Source organism: Quercus lobata, chromosome 9, assembly GCF_001633185.2.
Source record: "Quercus lobata isolate SW786 chromosome 9, ValleyOak3.0 Primary Assembly, whole genome shotgun sequence".
Lineage (NCBI taxonomy): Eukaryota > Viridiplantae > Streptophyta > Magnoliopsida > Fagales > Fagaceae > Quercus > Quercus lobata.
Window position 1 is genome coordinate 50,469,133 of NC_044912.1, and position 21,285 is coordinate 50,490,417.

The window sequence follows — 21,285 nt, forward strand, 5'->3', positions numbered from 1 at the left end:
GTACCTAAACGACGGGAACGTGACTTGGATAGACTAAAAGAATGTCTCACCACCAGGAACACGCCTCAGGCAAACAAAGAGGCTTTAGCATTAATGGAGGGCAAGACTTGGCAAGCCGTGACGTAGACCAAATGTCACCAAAACCCTGCTCTCCGTTTGAAGAGCTGGACAGCAGGATTTTGAGGGGTTATTGTGGGGGGTAAAAGACCCGGAGGCCCATGCGAATGTCTACATTTGGGCCAAGGGCCCAGCCCAAGGAAAGACCCCTCCTCGGCCATGAAGAGAATCCTCCTCGGCTATATAGGAGGCAACCTGTCGCTGGTAGGGACACTCCATATCGTACCACGGAGCAGGAAAAATACTAAAGCAAAAAAGGACAATGGAGAAAAGGGAAGTGTCTAGGGAAAAGGTTGCCATTATTGCGTCCATTGCCTTGTGCCTGACATGGCCATACTTCTCTGTCCTTACAACCACTCCCAACGACTGGAAGGAAGGGCGGATGGGACAAGTACCTACCCTAGGGATTCCATTCAGGAGGAAGAAATCTACTATAAAAAAGGAAGAAAGAGAGACAGGAAAGGGGGGGGGGGGAAACCCCAACACACAAGAAGCACCAGAAAGAGCTCCCGGAATCGTGTTGAGGACCAATTCTCTCAGATGAACTCAGTCCATCTCGACTCGATCGAGTAAAACACCGTGATAACCTTTGTTCATACACCAAAGCCTAGCTCTTTGGCCCACTCTCTACAAATTCATTGTATCGAGCTCACTGGTCTAAGGTCTCACGCATTTTAGGCCAAACTAGAAAAATTGGACCCTACAAATCTAATTTGTATGGAAAGCTATGGGTATGTTTGGTAACTATTTTTTCTCCTTATTTTTTTTTTCAAAAATAATTTTTATTTTTGAAACTAAAAGTCTTGTTTGACAACCAAAAATGGATAGAAAACAAAACTATTCTCAAAACTCAATTTGTAAAGGAAACTGAAAACATGCAAAATGCTGTTTTCAATTTCTAATTTTCAAAAGTCAATGAAAATACACATTTAATTTAATGAATTTGTCTCATTTAATAAGTTAGCATTAAAGTTCAAATCCTAGAAACAACATATTATAGTATTTTCTATTTTTTTCCTTCAAAAAACGTTTTTTTTTTTTAATTTTTAATTTCAACTAACCAAACATGTTTTTGATTTCAAAAATACAAGAATTTTTTTTTTCTTTATATTCCCCAAACCAAGTTTTTGAAAATAGAAAACAAAAACTATTGCCAAACATAACCTAAAAAAAGCAAAATCCAATTTTAATTAATTAGATTTTCTCTAAGTTTTATATATATATATATATATATTTATTTATTAGTTACACAAAAAATTGCTTATAAATATAAATTATTCAAAATCTCTCTTCCTCTAATTTTATTTATAGAGTTAGATATATGATTAGTTTTTTTTATGACGAGTTTTACTAACATATGCCCTCAGGGCATATAATAGTAAATCATTGTAAGAAACTTTTTATGGGAAAAAGAAAAAGTGACTAAATTTTTTGACAATTTTTTCATAAAAATTTCCTAAAATGGATAATTAATATATGCCCTAAGGGCCATTTTTATAATATATTTATATTAGCGTTTTCATTTTCTACATTGAATTAACTCATTTGGCATAAAAATTAAAAAATTTAGATTAGATGGGACACGAGTGCAAAATTAAACTCTAATTGAAATCCAATTTTTACACTGAATTAACTCATTTTGCACAAAAATTTTAAAACTTAGATTAAATGAGACACATGGTGCAAAATTAGACAACAATTAGAATCTAATTGGATTTTCTCTCAACTTTGACTTTAATTTTATATATATAACTCATCAATCTTGATTCTCAGTTGATCAAGCCTCAATTAAGGGATAATTGAGCTTCAATCAATTATACGTCGATTGAAGAGTAGTAAAATCTTCATAAATTCCTTTATTATGCTACTTTTTGTACAAAAAGTCTTGAACTTGATTGGAATGAATTGATTAAAACACATTTGACTGTGACATTGACAAGGAATTTTCTAACTTTAAACATGTATCGAGGGTATTTTGGTGCTTTTCAATGGATATTTAGTCATTTTCAAGTGTTTGGGATATTTTTGTTATTTGAAGGGCTTCGGGGTATTTTGAAAGCTCCAAGTATTTTGGTTATTTTTAGATGTTTCAAGAGTATTTTAGTCATTTTTAGGGTTTGGCTTACCTCCAGTATTTCATTTTAGATGTTTCGAGTATTTTATTTTAATGAGAAATTGCCACATTACCTATTAACTAAATAAAAAGTAGAGATTAAAACCCACAATCACTTGCTAATGTATATTTAAAATAACAGGAGATGTCCAGTTAAAAAGGTACCGGAGGTAAACCAAACCCGTCATTTTATAGTTGTTTGATGCGAACCTTGTAAAGGGTTGAAAGTTGAAAATGTACATTTTTTTTTTATTAGTATTTTATGCGTGCACCAAAGACCTAAAAGCAATGAACTTGTTTTTTGAAAACCATTTTATGTTTAAACAAACATAGCCTAAGTTTTCCTTCCTAAATTTTTCCTTAATTTACAAAAATTGCTAGCTTATTATTAAATTATTTCATTAATTTTTTTTTTCATATTAAAATGGTTCAACAAACTAAAACAAATCACAATATACACCTTGATGGTGATGGGAAAGAATAAATCTAGTGATAGACTATAACTGGTTACTTGTCATTTTCACATAAACCCATTACTTTTTATTCATCACTCACAACCTGTTATATCATAGTTGTGGCAAAATTGTGGCACAAAATGATGTGATCCTAGATTTGTTTGACCTAAAAACTTATGATTAAATCTAACTTTGGATTTGACAAATGAAAGAGTACTGTTTATATGTATATATCTGGATAGTTGGGGTAAGAGAATTTGAATCTTGAATATTTCTGTTGAAAACACTAAGAGATGCTAATTGAGTTACAAGTCATTTAACTGAAAAAGTAATGCTATTAACATAAAAAATTTCACAACTGTTCACAATTGTTAAATTGATAAATTATTATTAACTTATTATTGATTATCAGACCAATTACTCACACAACTTTATATTCCACCGTTAATAACTTGTCATTTTGGAATGTGTTAACATTTGTTTTGAATTATATTGTTACTCTATTATTATTTATATTCCATAAGGAAACTATAAACTCATTAATTTTTTTTTTTAAAAGGACAAAGTTTACCTAGTTATAGTCTAAGACTATAACATTACTTAATAAAATATATATTACTATATATTTTAAAAATCTAACCGTTGAATTGTATGTTCTTTACATTCTTAATATACATGTCAAATTATGTATAATTTTAAACTATTAAAAATTGTAATAATTTAAACAATTTATTATCGATATAACTATTAATCTTTAATTTTTTAAAATTTTTGCAAGTATGGTAGATTACTAGATATAAGAAAAAGATGTTATCTACAGCTACTTTGTCAAAAAAAAAAAAAAAAAAAAAAAAGCATTTTCAATTTCACTCAAATGTGAAAGTTGTGGATGGAGAGATGTGCTCGAAAAAGAGTCCAAAAAGTTTGAAGTGCGGCTCAGTAATATAAATACTCTCAATTGAACCCGAATTCTCTTTCACATTTCACACTCGCGCCTCTTCACCATAACCAAACCCTAATAAAAACCCTAAAAAACAAAACCCAAAACCAAAAAAAAAAAAAAAAAAAAAAAAAGGAAGAAGAAGAAGAGAGAGAAAGCGAGGTGTGAGAGAGAGCAAAGCACAGAGAAATACCCAAATTTCTCTCACTCACTCACTTTCTCCGATCCTTTTCTCTTCGTTTCAGGTACTCTTTTCTCTTCATTTCACTTCAACAATCAAGATCGCCTTTACTCATTTTCAAAACCCTAATTTTTGTAAATTTTTTTTGTGTATTTTAGCTGTTGTAGGGTTTGAATTTTGGCATATAGAATGTATGTGAATTCAAGTTAGTGTTTAAAAAAAGTAAATATATATTTTTTTTAATAAAATTTTTACTGTTATTGGTTTGATTTGATTTGATATGATTTGATTTCTAGAGATCAATTTTTTTCAATGGCGGCTTTCGTCGAGCAGGCGGAGGTAGCTGTGGCCGTGGCTGTGGCCGCGACTCCGGGTGCTGATGTTGTATGTGTTGTTATTGATGTATATAGAATGTTATCAACAGTTAGTGTGCTGTGTTTTGTTTTGTGGGTTTTGATTGGTTTTTGGTTAAACTTTTGCGGTGAAATGTAGGTGGGCAATGCTTTTGTTCACCAATACTACCTTATATTGCATCAATCGCCAGAACTTGTTCATCGGTTTTACCAGGATGTTAGTAAGATTGGTCGTATGGAAGAGAATGGGACTATGAGTATCACAACCTCTATGCAAGTGAGCTCCTATCTTTGTGTGTATAATTTTTGTGTTTTTGTTTAGAAGCTTAATTGTTTACATGTTGTGGATTGTATGATTCTTAGTTGAAATATTGTGGGTTTCAGCTAGTTTAATTGATAAAATCTAGACACGGGTTCGAATCTTGCATACACCAAAAACCTAATTTTAAGCTTTTTGAAAATGGGGTTGTTTGAGAAAGCTATACCTACGAAAAAATGAAGATTTAAAAAGGTGTAGTTGGGAAAAAAAATGTAGTTTGATTATGCAATTCACACTTGGTGTCTTGGTTTGATGATACAGTGTAATTATAATGGACATGATTTAGGTTCAAATCTATAAAAACATTCCTTTTTGAAATATCTTTTATACTTTCTGAAGCCTAATGGGCAATGGCCTACATGTTCGAACTTGCTTTGTACTTTACCTGTTTGCTCTATGTGACCATAATTTATCTCTGGTTGCTATTAATATGGCAGAAGAATGCAGAAAATAATTGTTCGGTTGCTAACCATATGATTGAAAAAAAAAAACAAAAAGGATTCAGAAAATCTGATTTGTTTTCAATTAATTTCTCCATGACCTTGTAGTAGAGAGCATTCCAAAAGATTTGAAATTCATGTCCTGTAACTCATGTTTGGATGAGAAATTTTGAGGTGTAAATTTCCAATGTTAATTTTCCCTTTTTCAGAAAAAAGTGAGTTAAAAAAAGATTGAATGGAATTTGAACTTGGAATTTATAAGCACTGAAATCCCAGGATCAAATTCAGGGAGGAAGATAACATTTCCAAATTCTACCAATGTTACTATTCTTATTCAACCCTACCTTTACCACTCTTCACACTACCACTACTGCCACCACCACCACCACCACCACCACTACTACTTCTGACGTCGCCATCACTACCACCAACACTGTCCTCATCGTTGTCAATGCCACTACTATCACCCCCCATCAGCTGCATAAACACCACCATCAACAACAATACCATGATACCATACTACCATCGCCACCAAATGATTTGCACTGTCATTGTCATCATTGTTGTAACTGCTACAATACTCTAGCCAATAGGTTCTAACTCAAATGGCACCTTGCCCCCTTGTAAAATTGGATGCTTGTGTGTTCGTCTAACCAATAAAAAATTGATTTGATGGGTTTGAGATTCACATCAATTTGAATCCCATGGGTTTGAAAAGTTTTTTTTGAATTTATCATTCAAACATAATATTTTAGAGTGGAAAAAGGGATAGTTTTGAGTAACATTTTGGTATTAGTTGTAGCCTACAAGTTCTTTTGTATGTATAATGTTGAATTGGAAATCAGGAGAGTTGAAATCTTGATCCCTCTATATATTTTGATTGATTTTCATTGATCAGGCAATCAATGAGAAGATACTCTCACTTCATTATGGTGAACTCAGTGCACAAATCTTAACTGTGGATGCACAAGATTCTTTCAACGGAGGAGTCCTTGTTCTTGTGACTGGATATTTGACTGGAAAGGACAGTTTGAGGCGCAAATTTACTCAGAGTTTCTTCCTAGCACCTCAAGACAAAGGCTACTTTGTTTTAAATGATGTGTTTAGATATGTTGACGATGGGAGTCAAAGTTTCGTGAATGATGTTGAAGTGCCCCTTACTCCTGACCCTGGTAATGTGAAACACATTTTACAATTCAAAGTAAAGCCTTTTGTTCTTCTTTAACTGATTTTTAGGATAATTTTGTTTCAGAGCCTACTCCTGTTGAGGAGAATCATGTTTCTGAGACAGCAGCTGAATTGTCAGAGGTTGTTGATGGAGAAGTATACAACCCTCCTGAAAATGGACAGGCTTCAATTGAAGAAGAGGAAGTGCCAGTTTCTGAGGTAGTTGATGAAGTTTCAGATGAATGGCAGATGGTGGCTGAATCCAACTCTAAAACTGAAGAAGTTCCAAAAAAGTCATATGCCTATATTGTAAGCATTCGTCAATCAAAATTCTATCCTTTTAGCTTGCTTATTCATCAAGTGTGTGGTTTCATTGGCAGCTACAGTTCTTGTAATTTCTATGTCTTGGATGTGGGCAGAAGTTATATCTTTTACTTCAATTTGTTGTTGCAGGTTAAGGTTATGAAGGAGAGTCCAGCTGCTCCAACTTATGCTCCTCGGAGGTCTGTTTCCAAGAGCCAAGAGCAGCCAGTAATTGCTGGACCTCCTCCTCCTCCTCTGGTGTCTGAAACACCGGTTTCCAGCACAAATGCTAATGAAAACAGTAGTAATAAGGATTCTGAAGGTGTGCAGTTTGTTATTGTTGACTTTTATTTCTGCTAGTTAACTCACATTATTATCTGCATCATGGTTGTTGTTGTTTACTCTGTATGGGTGTATTAATCTAGTTAATACGTATACTTTGCGTTTTATGACCAGCCGAAGGTTACTCCATCTACATAAAGGGCCTCCCTTTGAATGCCACACCTTCCCTACTAGAGAATGAGTTCAAGAAGTTTGGACCTATTAAGAATGGTGGTATTCAAGTTAGAAGCCAAAAGGTATGTCATATGTTAATCAAATTTATGTTGTTCATTGTTAGCTGTTCCCTGAGCACATAATTATTCTCCATGTGTCAATACAACAGGGATTTTGTTTTGGCTTTGTGGAATTTGAGGTGGCAAGTGCTGTGCAAAGTGCAATCAAGGTATACATCTGTTATTCTGGGCTGATCTGTTTTCTGTCTCTCTGTTATTCTTGATATGATTGAGCAGATGAATGGGCCATAGCTTCTTTCATTGGTTGACTTTAGGACTTCTTAGATCCTGTTGGTGTAAATATGAGTTTATACTCATTTACATACTAAATCTAAGGCTGTTTAATAATTTATGGGGCTTTGTTATGACTGGGATATGCTGTTTATATTTCTGAGTTTTTGGTTTAATTGAGCAAGTTCTCTGGAAGGTGCAATTCTGTTGTGCTGTTGTTCATCGATTTTGCCTTGGTGATATGTTCTTCCTTTTTCCTTTACCTTTTACCTCTCCTGTTATGTTTTACATGATGGAGTAGATGGATGCACCATAACTTGTTTCATTAGTTAAATGGGATATGCTGCTATAATTCTTATTATTATTATTTTTTTTGTTATATAGGTTCTTTGGTTGTATTCTAAATGCAATTTTAAAACCTACTTGGGCAATTAGCTGTTGCTGCCGATGAGATTTTGTTTTGCAGTATGTCATCATCAGTAAAATTGCAACAGTAGTTGATACAATAATAGCTATTGTTGGAAACTGGCCTAAATTAGCAGTTTGTCCAAAAGTGATGCATAGGGTAGTTGGTAGCAAGTTTAACTCGGGCTATTATGGTTAATTGTATTGCTTGAAGAGTGAGCTGGTGACCCTGTTGTGCTTTCCTGATGTCATCTATTGGTGCTGATATATTCCGTGGTGGCTGCCAATTTTGTTCCCAGACTTGTTTCAGCTTATGACTTACCAGTTTAATAATTCTTGTGAAACCCATCTCCATTGCCCTCAACGCAGCCTCACTGCAGCTACCCATCTATCTGATTGACAATTTGAAAATTTGGTGCTATAGCATTTAACATAAATCTTCTTCCCCTCTCTGGATTTGGCTTCAAAGGCGATGCCACTCCTCTGGTTTTGTTTTCTCCATACTCCATCTGCTTTGATGAGGACTCACTTGCCAGTCAGCATTGTATGCCTTTGTGTTGCTGATTATCCTCTTTTCCTTGGTTTTTTCTTTCCTGTCCATCAGGTTATAAATACAGGATGATATTCAATAAATGTAGAGTTCTCTCCCCTGCAGTGGGGAGGTTTAGTGTTTAATTTTATTAGTTTTTATGGATTTTAAACCAAAAAAAATCTTATCAGTGTTCTTTAATGATGATTGTTCCCAAATTACACATGGTAACTAAGTTTAATTTGCAATTATTACTCCTCAAAATATGTTATTTAGAAAATTATGAAAGGATGTTGCAATTGTTTACTTAAAAAAAAAATCTTTTGTTTACAATATTGATGCGTTAAGATCTTTTTTTTTTTCAAAATTTTATTTATTTATTTATTTTAACATGAGGGTACTATTAGTCTACTATTCATATATGTTGTATGATGTTTCAACAGCTTCTATTGCTAATGAGTATGGTTTTGATTGCATTATTTATATTATATCCTTTCAATCGATTGTTGCATCAGTTAGCTACTTAATTTTATTTTGAATTATTGCATGAAATAATATTTCTGTTGATGTTTAGGAGTCGCCCATTGACATCGGTGGACGCCAGGCTGTTGTAGAGGAAAAGAGGTCTACCAGTCGAGGTAAGTCGGGTTTTGTAGATGAATTTTACCCATTCAAAGAATTTTTTTTTTGGTTGGGGGGGTGGTGGGAGTTTTAGGTTTCTAGATTGAAAATATTAAATGTAAATAACAAAGAATTTGTTTGGATGTTGGCCAAGTTGTGTTCTTTTGGACATTAGATCAGGTGATCTTGGATTTGCTTATTAGGAAAAACATTGGAAGAGAATGTTCCTCTTTCTAAGTGGTTCATGTTAGACACAGGAGGTCTTTACTGTGGGAGTTAGCCTAGGGTACATAACTATGGGGTTAGGGGGAGGAACGTGCAGGTCTCACAATTTTTTCTGATGGACCCATTTTGTCACAAGGGTAAAAGGGCATTCTTGATTGAATGAATGTAGCTTTCATCTCATGAATTATTTCTTTTTACAAATCTTAGCAGACGTGCAACTAATTGGATGAATGGTAATGGATATTCATCGTATGTTTATTAGGTTAGGTGCCACCTTGATTCCATGACATCTAATAGTGACTGCTTTTTTAATCTCCAGGGAACGGTAAGGGACGATTTTCGTCTGGAAGGGGGAATGGATATAGGAATGAAGGAGGCAGAGGAGGGCGTGGAAATGGAAACTATGGAGGTGGCAGGGGCTATGGTCGGGGTGACTTTAATGGCAGGGCTGAGTTTGGAAGCAGGGGTGGCAACCGAGAAGGATTTTCAAGCCGCAGAGGTGATGGATATCAGCGGGCTGATCATGCAGGTGGCAACGGTGGCCGAGCAAATCGTGCTGGTGGATTGACTGGTAACGGAACAGCCAGAACTACTGCACCTCGGATACCTGCTACTGCCTAAGATACCATAGCTTTGTGAGGAAGATATCAGCTAGAAGATTTTTACATTTTTCTGAAGTCTGGTGCTTTATCAAGTGATTGGATCTTTTTCAGATGAGCTACATGAACTTTGCTTTAGGTTTTTTTTTTTTTTTAAATTGGTCACTCATGGGTGATAATCATTCAAAAACTCTATTCGGTATACTAGTAATTAGTACCCATTGTCCAGCTGCATTGGTGTGTTGTGGGTCACCTATTTTTAGCAGTTATTTTTGGAGCTTGGCTCCTATATGGGAATGACAATATGGTTAGGCAATGGCTTTAGGTCATCTTGAATCAAGATTCTTGATATGGGATTCTTTTTTGTTCGATTCATAATTTATTTTTGCAGATATAGCTCATGTGTCAAACTTTTTAGTTTCTTATAGTTTGAGCTGTTTGATTTCCCAAGTGAGGAAATGTAGCCCTTGACCTTGATGTGTGCGCCATTGAATCATGAGATAAGTTGTGTGTGGTAGTGCATCAAACAGAACGTCTCAAATGGATGAAATGCTACTAGTGAAACCTCAGGCCTGATGTGTTTGTTTTTTCATTGTTCTTTAGGATTCAAGTAATATATTTCTTGTGCTTGTATATTTTGTTTCTGCTCATCTTGGTCCCAAATTAATGGCTGCCTTTAGTCTGCAAAAGTTGGCTTTTTGTATTAAACTTCTCTCATTGATTGGTGAACATCATTTTGCTTCTCCTTGATTATCTGTGATCTCATCAATCATCACCGAGTTATCCTGGATTTATTTCTTTCCTTAATTTAACTGTGCTTCCAATCGTGTTTGTGATATTTTTATTTCTAGCTTGATATGAAATGGAAACTAAAAAGTTTCCTAAGTCTATAAATATAGAAAAGATAAAATAGGTTTTCACTAAAATGTTTTTTTTTAAGCATTTCTACACACACACGCCTCAAAGGAGAGAGACTGCTCCACCTACCTCAAAGGAAACAAATGCGTGGATCTTTGGGCTAAGGGAGGATCTGCTAGCAGTGAACCCCTTTTTTGTATCAGTTATTTTCGGACGCTGGGGGTATTTCTTACCCAAGACTTTGTAACTTTGATTCTATTTAATTAAATACCTTTTTCCTATAGTTTTTCTATCCTTCACATTCTAAGAGTTATAGAATGCAACTCGATTCTGAAGCTTTGGGAAATGATTGGGGTTGGTTTGGACCCCCCCAAATTTTTCTATCCAACGTGTATTTTATTTGATAAAACAGTGCTCAAATTCTTACGTACCTCAAGTCAAGTAGAAATATATTTTTCCCATAATCTTGTCGCAAATTTGGACAGCCCCTAACCAAAATGTTTTTTGAGGGCAACTTTTTAGGAAAGAGCCATCTTTGAAAAAGCCGGAATACTATTACTAACCATTGAATTCCGACTCATCCGAAACTTGCTACCTCCCAAGGGGAGCATTTACCAAAATTGTCTTAAGCTCATTGGTTGGGAACAAGCTTCGACAGGTTTCCATAAACTAAACACGTGGATCTGTTTTGGGAAACCTAGGGCTTGCTGTTGAAAGGAGTCCCTACAAATATTGGTAGCACAAATTCTCTTTTGGCAGAATTGTGTACTTTAGAGATGGAAATGGACTCACTCTAGCACTCAATTCTAGAATTTTAAAATTCAAATTGAATTAGGGAAATGTTAACAAGCACTGTGCGGTGCTTGTTAAGATTTCTCTATATGAGTCTCACTTAATAAAAAGGGAAAAAAATTATTAAAAGGATTGTCAAAAAGGATAAGCTACAAAGACAAAAAACTGCACAAAAGTTGTTGTTAACGGGCACCTTAACACAACCCATTAAATTAAATACTAAATTTGTTGTGGATCTTCTCACCTCATGTACACTAAGTCTGTGTTTTAAAATGCCACCCATGCAATACCCTGAATTTTGGCAGTAGGTTGCTATTTCAACATTTTATGGTGGCTCAAAAGTCAGGTCTATCATAACTGTAGTGAAGAAGATCACCATGCAGCATTGCTAGCTAAGGTGGGAATTAAACAGTAGTGAAGATTTTGTGTTATATGCAAGGCCTATTATTTTTGGAGAATTACTTACCCCAGAGGGCCCGAACTATTTTGTACTTAATTTTGCCTTTACTAGCTTCCTTGAGAGAGAGAGAGAGACAGAGAGAGAGAGAGAGAGAGAGAGAGGATGGTGACTTTTAAATAATAAAAATCGATTGTCCTATTAACATTTCGGTCAATCCATTAATAGGCTGCGAAACATGGTTCTCTTGGTAACAATAAGTCTTTATTATAATTAATGGACTTCGGCCCCGTCGAAAAAAGAAATTAACCTCTCTTTCTCTCTAGTTTATCAAAAAAAAACCTCTCTTTCTCTCTCATGATTGTGCTTACTTTATCATTTGTGGTTTGCATTCTTGCTTTGAACAATAAGCAAATTAATTGAGCCCATAGGCCCCATACTATTCATGTACTTCCTCATATACAGGTTTACTATGAAGGCCACAACTGTGGACTCAATATATTTGGATTATGGTTACTAGTTGAGAAATAGAATTATATGAACGTATCAATTGAAGGGAATTATAAGCCTCATGTAATCATTCAAGAGGAGAGGCGAAAGTCAGACCGGCGAGGGGGGGAGTCCACTTTGTAAAGGTTAATAACTTAAGATAACTCACCCACAAATTCGAAACTCAAAGATGATCCCATTAACAAGGGTTTGATTATTAAAATCGAGCAGTTTCTAACAAACATCTTTTACATGAAAGGCATGAACCAATAGTAAGAAAATATTTCCTGTAACTGAATAAACAGTAATTTTTATTTATCTTCTAAAAAAAAAAAAAAAACATTTTGAACATCTAAAATATCTACGTGAGTTGCCTACCCCAATGCAATCTTGTGTCTAATGGAACATTGATGTTTAAGCATTCACATTTGTTAAACTAAATCTTACTAATTCCAGGCATTGATTTAATTAGTAAAATGATCTTAATGCTACAACACCAGGCCAAGCCATGACCTATAACTGTGTTATAATATAATGAAGGCGATAGATAACAAATTAAAAATGCAACCCTGTGTTTGATCTTTCGTGCTGTCTACTGAAAAAATATCTAGGGCCACACCCTTTTGTGCCACAACTTTGTCACCACTCGAATGTGACAAACTAAAAGTGATAGAGAAAAAAAAAATGGAATCTTGTGAAAGTGAAAGACATTCTATCAAAATTTGCCATGTAAAATAGTTATAAAAAGGATGTAGTAGAGGTTGTAGACATAGAATTATAAAATAAGATATGGTAGAAATTGTGGTCTTAGAATTACTCATGTCAAATAAGAGAGGCGAGTTACAACACCATATCACAATCACTTCATTTAAGGCATGAGTCCAATAAAACTATGAGGATGCACTAAAACTAAAAGGTTGCAGTGTGACATGTTTCAAATATTTTAAGATCACAACCACAGAAACTTCTCGTAAGACAATCATATAATTGGAACAACAAATCACATCTTGAAGCATATCAATTTAGTAAATTAACATGGTGGCACCACGAACAGCCAGAATTGTTTCCTCAACTTCACCGTACAAGGTGTACTGTCTGTCCAGCAAGAGATGCAAAACTATGCTGCGGAGTCCAAATGCATTCACACAGCAACTATGTTCGCGTGCTACATGTCTTACAAGTCACACAGCCTACTGTAACATAACTGGAGCCAGACCCAATATTCATGTGGAATATTGATAGAGACCTTCCAGCAAATTCAAAACCATTATTACTAGAACCTAATTGTATTGCTCATGGTGTTCATAAAATTCGAGAGAAATTTAGTGCCCGTTTGTTTGCACTTTCAGACAGCAAAAAGCACTTTTTGAAACCAAAAAAATAAGATGTGTATTTGGTAAGGTTTTAAAAGTTGTTTTTTCTAAAAAGCTACATTTTGAAATGTGAAGGAAGTCCACTTTAACACTGGACAGCTCTTCAAAGCCTTTTGCAAAAGCCAATATGCGTTTCATAAATATTATCGTTGAATGCAGTGTTCAATTGCCAAATTGCCCAAATACTTTATTGAAAACCCAATTTTACCTTTTGATAAATCAAAGGATAACACCTCTCTAGAGCTCACCTCATGCCAGATTCCTCTTATCTTTCCGCTCTGCTACAAAACAAGCCTCTTCGTGCTGTTGCAGGTAAAAGTCTCTCATGCCTTTGTCATCTGTCGACGATTTGAGAAAAACATTTTGAAGGACAGTAAGTTCAATTGATAATATCATGGAGATTGTGAGAACACTTCTTGGAGTGGACAATAAGTTTGCTATTGAAGCTTCCTATGTCTTAAAAAGCCACGTAGGGAGATGTTTCTAAATTTCAAGGAGCCAGAGTCACAGCTGCAGTGGCTACAAGGAATGATTTAGAACTAAAAGAAGTGACCAACCTTATGTGGTACTCTGTACTAGCTTAGGACTAATATTAACATTATGTCGTATTAGTTTAGGACTAATATTAGTTTTATATTGTATTAGCTATGTTGTATTAACTTTAAACTAAGTAATGTGATATTTAGTATTAAATTTGGACTAATATATGTGTAATGTAAACACATTTGAAATTTGCATTAAAGTGTTATTGTTGCCTTTTCTTACTTTGTTAATTATTATGTTGATTTGTATTAAAATAGTATTAGCAATGGTTGATTATTTGTTACTTTGTTGTATAGGCTACACAAATATAAATGATTATAATGGTAATTATGAGAATAACTATATGGAACTGTTAATGGAAGTGGATTACAGAAATTACTGTGATAATCATGAAGTAGATTACAGAAATTACTGTGATGATCATGACGGTGACAACTTGAATGATGGCAATTATTACAATGTTAACAATAATAATGATGGTGATAACAACGATGATGATGAGAGTAGTGATAGTGATAATGACAGTGACTGATTTTGATGATGATGATGATAACGACAACGATTTATAAGTGATTCTCAAACTGCCACTTTTATAAATACAAACTAAACACTCAATTTTTTCAAAAAATATTTTTTAATAGCTTTTACCAAACACTCAGCTCAGTTTCATACCGCACTTTTTAAAACTCCTACTTTTTCAAAAAGCATAATATCAAAAAGCTGAACCAAACTCACCCTTAGTCATATAACCATGGTAATCATCCACGCATTTCTCACACAGATATCCAAGATTGAACCTTATCACAAATACACGTATCCCTTCAAAAGTCCAACCTCACTGCAACATTATTCATAACAATCTAAGGATTTCAACAAAATCTCAGACCTAAGATCAATCAGGTCACAAATACGACGTAACTTCACTCAGATAATTATTTAAAGCACCTGTATCTCTCTTTTTTCCAGAATAAAGCACTAGTATTCTTAACTACATTAATTAGATCCTCCATACAATCCACAAATAAAACACAACTGGTCACAACCTGCAGCAATTGTTTAATGAGCAAAGCAAGATATGTAAAAATGTACCTTAAAACAGTACAATAAACATCTCAAGTTGAACCACATTCTAAACAACACAACAGAACTGATCAAATTGTTTGTCCTTGGACCACATTGTCTTTTTCCTATGACAGAATTTTAGAAACAAAAATTTACTCCCTCTCTTTCTCTGTCTACTGCTGTCGGACTTCGGCTTTCTTTTTCTGCCAGAGACGATCCAGTCCACTGTCAGCATCTCCCTGCAAAAGAAAATAAAAGAAATCAGAAGAGTGAAATACCCAAATCTATATGAATTCATAATGAATGCAAAACGTATGGATTACTAAAAGCAATTCTTGAAAGCAGAGTTCATGCAAAAGCCAAACTAGAATTAGAAAAACCAAGCTAAATAAACAGGTAAAAGCAAAAAAAAATACAAGTTCTATGCATCTATTAATACATATGTTAGCAATAAGTATTTTTTTTAAAAAAGCTCACCACACAACCAACCATATCAGTCACAAAATACTTTCAAAGCAAGAATAAAAGAAAAAGGGAAAATTGCACACACCTCTCTTGAGGTTTAGTAAATTTAAACTAACCTCCCCCAAAATTCGAATTGTACAGACCTCCCTTTTCAAGATAATCTACACTCACCTCCCTTGCAGTTTAACAAGGTTAAACACAGAAAAAGAAAAATTGACAGAAGATGAACATTCCAATTTTACCCTCCCTTGATTGATTCAATTCATTAAAACTTAAGATGAAAATTCTTAAGAACCAATTCCCAAGTCTCTAGTTTTTCAACCCTAAATTGAACCAATTTATTTGGTCTGCAAATCATCCTATTATAATCTTTTCATATTACAGCCATAGTGTGACACATAATTTGATAGTACCACACACCCCACACACTTATTTGTGATAGTATTGAATGATGTACCCAACTAATGTGCCCATAAGGTCAGACAAAAGAAGACCGTTGGTCGAGTAAGTTGGGAAATTCTAGCATATAAAAATACATATACTAGAATTTCATTGTTAATATCGCAAACGAAGAAATTGCCTCAAAACATTCATCAAAAAGACGGTTTAGGGACAGAGTGCGTTTGCTAACATAACAAATACATTACTCAAATCATATTTCACAAACCAGAGAAATAAAAATAATATAACCCAAATGAAAATCTCTTTAAAATAAAAAGGATGTGCCAGTAGTAAAAGGGTCTGAACTATCAGAAACAAGGTCAAGTTCAGGCGAGTGATACTGGCGAGTTGAATATTGCAAGTTTTGTAAATAATTTGACTGGATCGTCGCACTAGCTAATCAAGATCCAATCAAGAAGCTGTACCTTGCTTTCTTCACTTCCTACTATTTGCTTCAGAAAAAAGCCAAACGCATGCACATGCATACACACACACACACCAATAACTCAGTATCATTTACTTTGTGATAAATAGGAATTTTAATTTGTGAGGTAAAAAGCATAAATCTATCCAATTGTGTTAATGAGTTTTAACAGAGTTAAGCTGCAAGTGAATTGAGTGTAGCTTATTTGAAAAGTTAGGGTAGTCTTGTGTACAATTCAAAACAAGGGAATGTGAATGCAATTTTAGAAAAACTCAGGGAAGGTCAGTGCAATTTTACCCAAAAACGATCAATCAAAGACAGACTTCAAGAGTCACCATCAGAAGTGAACCATAGAGTAATGGACGCATAACACTAGAGTAATATCTACCACAATTAATGGGAAAGACCAAAAAGGACAAACAAACATTAACTTTCAAGAAAAACTATGCACAAGCCTTAGGAATCACTTCCTCTAATCAAACATCAACAAATTATCACACTGGGAGACAAAGAAACACATTGCCTACTAATCATCACCAACGCATCCATATCCGGTTATGTAAACTACTTAGTGACTAATATTAACTAAGCACATGCAAAAATTTCTGATTTCACTCGTTCATTTTCAAACTTAATTTGGATGCATTCATATGAATAGTTGATTTCACTGCTTCAATATTCTCTCTTTTTTTATTGGTCTTAAACCCATGACCTCACCTTCCACCTAACACTGGCAAGGGTGCCAGTTGACCTGGAGCTCATTGGCAGTACTGTTCTTATAAAGCATGTATTAATTGGACAATTAAAAAAACATGAAGTAGTTATTAGAATGATGTGAGTAACACCATACACATCACCCGGTACCCAAGTGTTCTAAACAAAAGGAAGAGATGAAGTTATTCCCTTCTAGGCTCCAAAGGGTACTTTCCAAAAGAAAACAATGGTCTGAATTTTAACCACACCAAAGTCATGTACAGACTTCATTCACAAAAGAAACATAAAATAGGAAATTTCTATCTCCTACTTAGCAACACATTTTGGCTATTTCTCAAAGTTCAGGGAAGTTTGAATTTAACCCAAATGAAATTATCAGCAATGCATTCATCAACGTAAAACAAGCTAAGCAAAGCAATTCCATCCAAAACTCTTTTACAAACTAAACTGAAGTCATCCATGATACAAACTACACACAAAAATAGTTATGACAAGTAATAAAAACATACCTGAGCACGGACGAATCCGCAGAGAGCAAAGGTGGAGAAATGGCCATTGTAGACGCCATTCTCATCCAAATGCCCAACATTAATCTGAACAGACGCGTGATCCTTTGCGGTAATCAGCCTGTTCGTGGCCGAGCTGCATTCACATTTAATCCCATTCCACAAATGTCAAATTCACCATTACTATTTCAGCAAAAAAACACACATACCCACATACACAAAATACAAAAAAAGTAATGAATTTTTAATACAACAATACCATTTCCTGGGAATGTAAAGCTCAGTGATAACACCCTCTTCGTTCTGCATCTTTTGGCTTCTTTTTTTTGTGTGTAGCAAACACTAAATAATTAATAATCTGAACCAACAAAGAAGAAAATTTGATACGTGAATCAAAAATCGCACAAAAATTTGACTAACATTGAAAAAATGGAATTTATATTCAATCCAAAATTTCATACTTTTCTTTTTCAGGTTTTCCAAGCAAACAAACATAACTTTATACTTTACAGAGAATAGAACAACCGAATAATCAAACAAAACCCTAATTTTCTCTCAGATCTAATTTTCAGAGAGAGAGAGAGAGATTACCAGTGGAGGCGAAGAAGAGAGCTTGAGAGAAGAGAAGCTAGGGTTTCCAAACGCACTGGCAAAGAGACATAGTAAAACCCGAATTTTATATTTATATACTGTAAAACTGGGCCTACGATAACAATATGAAAAGCTACATAAAAAACCCAAAAAGTGTCTCCTTTTTGAAAAATCGGAGAATTGAAGCCCATTTGAGTTTCCATTAAAATTCATATACGGGCCTTTTTCTACTATCCAAGACAATGACCCATAAAGAAATTAGTTCAAATGGAAATGAAAGTAGATGTCAATTAAGCCCATTCTATTAGCTTAATTGTACACTAACCTCTATGCGAAAAAAGTAAGAATGGCAACGACATGGGACGGGGTCAGATTAGGGTTGTCCTATTCTTGTCATGTTCTTTCTTTGAGGCAGGAAAATCCCGCATGGAACAAGACCAGTTTTGGACGGTTTGGGGTTTATGGTCAAATTTAACATAAATGGTTTTTTTTTTTTTTTTAATCAGAATAGTGTAAGAAGTTATAAGAACTTGTTCATATTTAATCTCTATTTAAATAGTATAAAATATATGTAGTTTTTTAATAAGAAAAATACATATTTACCCTCTATTTATTTAAATAGTATAAAATAAATATAGTGTTTTTTTAATAAGATAAATTAAAATTCTATTATATAAATCCAAAAATTTTTTTTAGGGTGACATTTGAGTTTTCATTAGTGGCGAATTTAGGATTATTTTCTAGGGAGGGCCAATTAAAAAACATAAACTATACAAAATTAAAAATAAACGAGAACTTGAATATATTGACATCATAAAAAAAAAAAAAAAAACCCTAAATACATGAAGTTTTACAATTGGCTTCTACGAGGTTTTATATTTTGAAATCGTTGCATGATATCCTTATTATTAATTCTAAAAGCTACATTTGTACATCGCCAAGTACTCATTCATCCACTAATCTCCCATTTGATTGATTTATTTCAAATTTTTTAAGATCTAAATGAGTTTTTTCTAAGGTTTAAGATTAACAAATTTCTACTTTTTGTTGTTGGGCTTTTTATTTTATTTTTCCAGATTTTAGATCAAATTGGTTTTTTATTGGACTTTAATTGTGTTTAAGAATGCTAAGATATTGTTAAGAGGATCATATTCAGGCTTATTTCTATTGAGCTTTAAAAAAAGCTAGAGTCAGGGTGTTCAAATTTTTATTTTAGTGCAGTCAAAAAAAAAAAAAAAAAAATTATATAATCCTAGAGTCTCCCCTGATTTTCAAGGCCAAAACTTTAAATTTTGGTAAAAATACAATATTGGTCTCTAAAATTTACCTGCTATGGCTTAAGCATTTTTTGTCCTTTAAGTTTCAAGTGAGTAATATTAGTTCCCAGAGTTTTTTTTTTTTTTTTTTTTTTTTTTTTTTTTTTTTTAAGAGTACTATTAGACCTTATGTCAACTTTCATTAGTTTTTTGGCTTATGTGTCTAATGGAATAATGACGTATCATTTATTCAATGATGGCAAGTGTTTTATTATCAACAAATTGCATGTGAGCAAACCCTACCACCCTCTCCTTTCCAAGCTCTCTCACATCCACAACCTTAAGTCTACCATTGTTTCCAGCACCACCACTGGCTTCGGGGCTCCAGCCATACTTCATCTGCCTCCTCTTTGGCTCCGCTCCCCAACCCCTCCTCTTCGCTAACACAGGCAGTGACCTTAGAGGATTAACTTAGCCTCCATAAAAATGAAAATAAAAAATGCAACAAATTTTCCAAATGGGTAAACCCAAATTCCAATATCAAATCCATATTTGACAAAGATTGGTCCAATATCTAAGTTTGAATTACAAATCCCAAAAGAAATGTGATCTTAGGTAGGTGAGTTTGACTTTGAATCTTTGATATGTGTTTGGTGTATGGGATTTTCGAGTTTGATGGGCACGAGGCATTTTGGATGGGGGTTGGTTTCTGTATGTGGCTTTGTTGTTTAAGGACTAAGGTCTATATTGTAACTTTATTGTTAAGGACTATGGTCTGTTGATTGGATCGGGTTACATCTCATTCATGGAAATTGTTGCCTTTTATGGAGGTTGAGTTTTATTAGGTTGTTGCTAGTTTCGACCAGGAGGAGGAGGAGGGAGATGAAGTACTACTTAGAGCTAATGGAGGAACTCTAGACAATGGCGGACTCAAGGTGGTGGGAGTCAGAGGAGAATACTTCTTCTTCAGATCTAGAGTGTGGTGAGGATTGCTTACATGTAATTTTTTTGGGCCAAAATGCAAAACACACCCTAGGATTCACCTTTTGTCATTTTAGTCTTCTAAATTTGAGTTTTGTCATTTCAATCCTCTAAGTTTTAAGTATAGTCAATTCAGTTTTCTATTAGTTTTCTATTAGTTACTATTGTGTACTTACCAAAACAATGCTGTTTTGGATTTTTTTTTTTTTAAAGGACTCAGGGGAACGGCGCCGTTCCCCTGGCCCTTGAATATAAAAAAATTGCCCCACCCCTATACCTTAGAACCCCAATTAACGAAGAAATTTGAGGGATTGAGGGAGAAAGAAAAAGGGGGAAAAAGAGAGAGTGAGAGATTGAGAGGGGGAAAGAGAGAGAATGAGAGACCGAGAGGGGGAAAGAGAGAGACTGGGAGATTAGAAGAGGGAAGGACCGAGAGAGAAAGAGAGATCAGGAGAAGGGGAAGAGAAACCGAGAGGGAGAAGAAAGATTTCACGGTAGCTCCACTTTGTCGGGCTAGGGTCTACTCAGTGGCTCCACTTTGCCACTTCAGGAGGCAACTCCGGCCAATATGGATTTGGGTAAGTTCTGAAAACCCAAAATTTTTGCTTTCAATCCTCTAAGTATTTTGGGCCAAAATGCAAAACACACCTCTAGGTTTCACCTTTTGTTATTTCAGTCTTCTAAATTTGAGTTTTGTCATTTCAGTTCTCTAAATTTTAAGTATAGTCAATTCAGTCTTCTATTAGTTTTCTATTAGGTACCATCGTTTACTTACCAAATCAACGTTGTTTTGGACTTTTGTTTTTAAAAGGACTCAGGGGAACGGCGTCGTTCCCCTAGC

The 21,285-nt window shown here is 34.4% G+C and overlaps 2 protein-coding genes across 2 annotated transcripts; one reads left to right on the plus strand and one right to left on the minus strand.

Annotated features, from left to right (window-relative positions):
* Nucleotides 1-3,738: 3,738 nt before the first annotated feature.
* On the plus strand, nt 3,739-9,948 carry LOC115960145 (nuclear transport factor 2). Its single transcript, XM_031078883.1, has 10 exons — nt 3,739-3,870; nt 4,103-4,190; nt 4,299-4,436; nt 5,817-6,090; nt 6,171-6,394; nt 6,539-6,710; nt 6,845-6,966; nt 7,053-7,112; nt 8,682-8,745; nt 9,273-9,948. The coding sequence occupies exons 2-10, from the start codon at nt 4,119-4,121 to the stop codon at nt 9,572-9,574; spliced, it is 1,428 nt and encodes a 475-aa protein (XP_030934743.1). The 5' UTR covers nt 3,739-3,870; nt 4,103-4,118; the 3' UTR covers nt 9,575-9,948.
* A 4,988-nt stretch (nt 9,949-14,936) lies between these two features.
* Nucleotides 14,937-18,298, minus strand: LOC115960935 (40S ribosomal protein S21-2-like). Its single transcript, XM_031079971.1, has 4 exons — nt 18,208-18,298; nt 17,876-17,974; nt 17,620-17,752; nt 14,937-15,305 (listed from the first exon to the last, which is right to left on the minus strand). Exons 2-4 carry the CDS (start codon nt 17,923-17,925, stop codon nt 15,240-15,242), a joined length of 249 nt encoding a protein of 82 aa, XP_030935831.1. The 5' UTR covers nt 17,926-17,974; nt 18,208-18,298; the 3' UTR covers nt 14,937-15,239.
* Between the last annotated feature and the right edge of the window lie 2,987 nt (nt 18,299-21,285).

Coding starts and splice junctions, on each gene's coding strand:
- LOC115960935 (XM_031079971.1), bottom strand. CDS start 17,925: ATGCAGAACGAAGAGGGTGTTATCACTGAGCTTTACATTCCCAGGAAA. Junction 17,753..17,875: donor CTTTACATTCCCAGGAAATG/GTATTGTTGTAT, acceptor ATGTGAATGCAG/CTCGGCCACGAACAGGCTGA. Junction 15,306..17,619: donor GCGGATTCGTCCGTGCTCAG/GTATGTTTTTAT, acceptor TTTCTTTTGCAG/GGAGATGCTGACAGTGGACT.
- LOC115960145 (XM_031078883.1), top strand. CDS start 4,119: ATGGCGGCTTTCGTCGAGCAGGCGGAGGTAGCTGTGGCCGTGGCTGTG. Junction 4,437..5,816: donor GTATCACAACCTCTATGCAA/GTGAGCTCCTAT, acceptor TTCATTGATCAG/GCAATCAATGAGAAGATACT. Junction 6,091..6,170: donor GCCCCTTACTCCTGACCCTG/GTAATGTGAAAC, acceptor ATTTTGTTTCAG/AGCCTACTCCTGTTGAGGAG.